The 5000-nt window shown below is 33.6% G+C and overlaps 1 protein-coding gene across 1 annotated transcript in view; it reads left to right on the top strand.

Annotated features, from left to right (window-relative positions):
• LOC125035389 (glutamate receptor ionotropic, NMDA 2A-like) overlaps nt 1-5000 on the top strand; it is a gene marked incomplete at its 3' end in the record, with an annotated part of 82936 nt that overhangs the window by 37419 nt on the left and 40517 nt on the right. Inside the window, 1 exon segment of the mRNA XM_047627755.1 lies at nt 3184-3293. Coding sequence (XP_047483711.1) covers nt 3184-3293 — 110 coding nt within the window.

The raw sequence follows: 5000 nt of genomic DNA on the forward strand, positions 1-5000 counted from the left end.
GACAGATAGACAAATAGACAGAAAGATAGAAAGACAAACTTAAAAAAAGAACGATTAATAGACAGATTGGCAATAAACAAAACGACAGATTGAAAGAGTGAAAAACGTCAGACAAAAAGACACACAGACAGAAAGACAGACAGGCACCGAGAGACACAAAGAGAATGGCCTGGTTGCGAAAAGCGTCCGGGAGAAGCGCAAGAATACACTTGAAGAACGTTGCTAAGGAAACGTTTCGTGAAGCAAGATTTGGAGACGCTGGAGATACAATAGAGGTGTGGGAGGGAGGGAGGGAGGAGGGAGGGAGGGAGGGGGGGGGGGGAGGTGTGGAAAGATACAATACATATTCTCGTAATTAGGACTTTCTCTGCAGGGATTTATTACTCAGCTTATATGTATTAACTAATTTCTCTTCTTCTTACACACACACATATATGTATATATATATGTATATATATATGTATATATGTATATATGTATATATGTATATATATATATATATACATATATATATATATACATATAATCATCTTTTTTTTTCTATTTTTTTGTGTGCTGTCTTTAATACTGCTTGTCTCTTGTCGCTTCTATCGCTGTCTTCATTGCCCTATCCTCTTATTTTTCTAATCCTACGCCTACATCACTTTCAAATTTCAGGAGAAAAAGGTGTTCTTTTTCCTAGCATTCTTTCTGTGCCATTTTATTCCTGTTCTTTTCTCCTCTATCCTTATTCTTTTTCACCTACACCATAATTCTATTTATAGTTCAAATTATAAGAGGAAGTAAAAAAAAAAATGTCAGTATTTTTTTTATCTTTGTTATTTCTTCTGGTTCGCCTCAGTTATCGTGTTCTTCCCCTTCCCTCCTTCCTTATTTTCATGTGTGTCTATGTGCGTGTTTCTTATCTGACTCAAATCCGCTCAATGGGTATTTTTTCCGATGGGGTAAATTGTGATTTTTTTTTAATACAAAAAAAGTTATACACTATATCGAGATACATGTGCTTTTCTACAACTTAGACTGTGAAGATATTTTATGATAATCATTTTTGTTTTTTATTGTAATCACATCTTTGATTAGGGTATCCTTGAATAATCTATTAACTGAGGAGTGTGTGACTAAGTTTGTATGTATGATATGGATTCGCAAACGGAAAAAAATATTGATTTCATGCATTTTGTGAATTTAGTGACTGTATATATATATATATATATATATATATATATATATATATACATACATACATACATACATACATACATACATACATACATACATACATACATACATACATACATACATACATACATACATGCATACATACATACATGCATACATACATACATACATACATACATACATACATACATATATAAATATACATATATATATATATATATATATATATATATATATATATATATATGCATACATACATACATGATATGTATGTATAATTATATGTATGTATGATATATATATATATATATATATATATATATATATATATATATATATATATATATATATATGCATACATACATACATGATATGTATGTATGTATAATTATATATATGTATAATTATATGTAAGTACAGTTATATATATATATATATATATATATATATATATATATATATATATATGTAAAATTATATATGTATGAATGTATATTTTTCCTTTTCTTTTCATCCATGTAACGGAAAGATCCTTGACCAGATCAGTCGTGGTATCGTGGATGTGTTCAGGAGCCATAAAATAAGCAAAGTAAAGGCCTCCATGTTTTCTCTCTGCTCGCAATTCCATCTAAGTAGGAATGCTATCTCTGTCGTTTGTTCAGCATGACTAAACTTCTGTTATATTCTTCATCTGCCGTGAACTACCAGTTGCACTGATAAATGCCCTCTTCAGAAACCACTGCCGTGCTGCCAACAGCTTCACCGTAATCCTGTTACGGGGAGCTCATAGGGTACTATCCTTGAACCTCAGGGTGTAGTTTCACGCCTTGCCCAAAACAATATATTCATCCAAATTCGTGCCATCACTGATGCGGTACTTGACAAACTACTTGGCGCTATGTTGACATCATGTAGTTGACTGGGTCTTTATACTGGGGTGATTTCCCCAGGGGAGTAATCATTGTTGGTTGTTCTCAACCCACCATCATATCTACGATAGACTCACCTACTACCGTGTCTAGGTCTGACTCACCCAACATATGCAAATCCGCGCACGTGCTCATACGCGCGCGTGGGAGATGTGGGTGTGCACACACGCACCCGCATGTATGTACACACACACACACACACACACACACACACACACACACACACACACACACACACACACACACACACACATATATATATATATATATATACACATATACATATATATTTGTGTGTGTATGTATTCATACACATTATATGATGAACACACACACGGGAAAGGACCTTGCAAAACGTTGCAGGCACTCGCTATGGACATGGATTATGCACGATGTTTAACAGCGATAATAATGCAAGCGAGATTCTGAAATTAAGATTAAGCAATGATCATAATTCAGTGATATGAACCGAATAATGAACGTAATTAAAAGAGCGGAATTTAGAGTGCAGTAAGGCGCGCTTGTTGTGTAAAAAAAAAGTGTTACTCCAAATGGAAAATTGCAAAAATGGAAATGACGTGACAATAAAAGCTTTCATAATGATGCTGCTGGACGTGAGGTTGATGATAATTATGATGGCAATGCTACTGGCAGTGAGAGAAATGATAATAGTAATGGTGATAATGATGATTATCAGCATTTCGTTTTCATTAGCAATATTACTAGTTATAATCTTACCATTACCATTAGCCTTACTATGAGTTTTGTTATTGTCATTAAGGTTATCATTATTACAATAAATCATCTTTACTATTGTTAACAATAATATCAGTAACAACTATAATAACAACATCTTTACCATTGTTAACAATAATATCAGTAACAACTATAATAACAACATCTTTACCATTGTTAACAATAATATCAATAACAACTATAATAACATCTTTACCATTGTTAACAATAATATCAGTAACAACTATAATAACAACATTAACCAAACGAAACCATTATGATAACAACAACCACGATAATATGAATAAAGGTCCTATCTATTTCCCCTTTTCTCTCACAGAACCGTTCGACACTGCCTCGTGGATGCTGGTCGCCTTCGTTGCTATACAAGTGGCTGCTCTCACTGTGTTTCTCTTCGAATGGCTCAGCCCCGGAGGATACAACATGAAGGTAAGTTGTGGGGAGGGAAGGTAAAGGTTAAGATGGGGATGAGGAAGAGGGGGATAAGGATAGATGGATAGAGGGGAGGAGGGGGGGTTAAAAAGGGGAAAGGTGTGGATGGAGGAGATAGAAGGGGCTGTGTGTAGGGGGGGGGGGGGAAGAAGGGAAGGGGTGAAGGATGAGGAGTGGGTTGAAACACACACACACACACACACACACATACGCACACACACACACACACACACACACACACCCACACACACACACACCCACACACACACACACCCACACACACACACACACACACACACACACACACACACACACACACACACACCATCTTCTCATGATCTCTTACAGAATTCGGAAAGAAAATGTATCGTGTCCATTTTTTCATCTTTTAATCATTTATCAGATTTCTATCTACCTCTGCAACAATGGCCGTCATTTCCTTATTTGTGTATCAATTAATTCGTATGATTATTCAGATATTAACTGGTGATTTCAACAATTGCATATTGCAAATGTAAATACTTTCAATTGCATTTTTCCAGGATATTTTTCTCATGCAGTGAAAATTCATGAATTAAAAAAAATGCGAATTCGTTTTTTTTCTGACACTTCATTTTGAATATGTAAATTTTATAACTATTAATATTCCAAACATAAAAACGACAGGACTGGTAACATATTTCAATGACTGTGCAATTGCGACAGGTATAATGCAAATAGTGTTAATGGTTTTAATAAAGATCATAATAACTAGGATTATGACAGTAATAATGATTATTATATTAATGATAATGAAAATAACAATGATAATGATGATAATAAAAATATGTTAATGAAAATTACCATCATGGTGATAATACTAGTAATTATAATAATGATATGATGAAAAATAGTAATGAAAACGATAATAATGATGATAAAGATAATAGTGATAGTGATGATAATGAGGATAAGGATAATGGTGATGATGATGATGATGATGGTAATAATGATAATGTTAATGTTAATGATAGTAATAATAGTAATAATAGTAATAGTACTGATAATGACAATGACAATGACAGTGACAATGACAATGACAATGACAATGACAATGACAATGACAATGACAATGACAATGACAATGACAATGACAATGACAATGACAATGACAATGACAATGACAATGACAAGGATTATAAAAAGGATGATCATGATCACGATGACGATAACGATTGCGATTGCGATTGAGGTAACGATAAGGATAGCGATAACGATGATAGATGTTGATGACTCTGGCGATGATAATAGTATTAGTAATATGGGTAATAAAATAGCAAAAACAATAGTAAAAAACACCACATTCATCTTCCTTTCTTTATGGGAATCCTATTATTAATTATTAAATCAAGACATGCCTTTTATCATCACCTAAATGCACATGCTATTACTTATCATTTTCTTAATAATCATGTAAGTACGTACATTGGTATTCCAGAACCAACAGAACTTCATAAACAGAGAGATTTAACATATGCTTTGGTGTCATATACAGAAGTAAGGTCATGGGGTCTTATTTTTATGTGTATTTAAGTTTCATTTCCTGTATTCATTTACGGCGTCTTTGGGTGCACGTACTAAGCATGGAGGGCAAGGGAGAAAATATATTCATAATGTCAAATGTGTAGCCTTGCGAGTGTTTATTCTTACTTGATGGGGTTATAC

Source organism: Penaeus chinensis, chromosome 19 (assembly GCF_019202785.1).
Source record: "Penaeus chinensis breed Huanghai No. 1 chromosome 19, ASM1920278v2, whole genome shotgun sequence".
NCBI classification, from domain to species: Eukaryota; Metazoa; Arthropoda; class Malacostraca; order Decapoda; family Penaeidae; genus Penaeus; species Penaeus chinensis.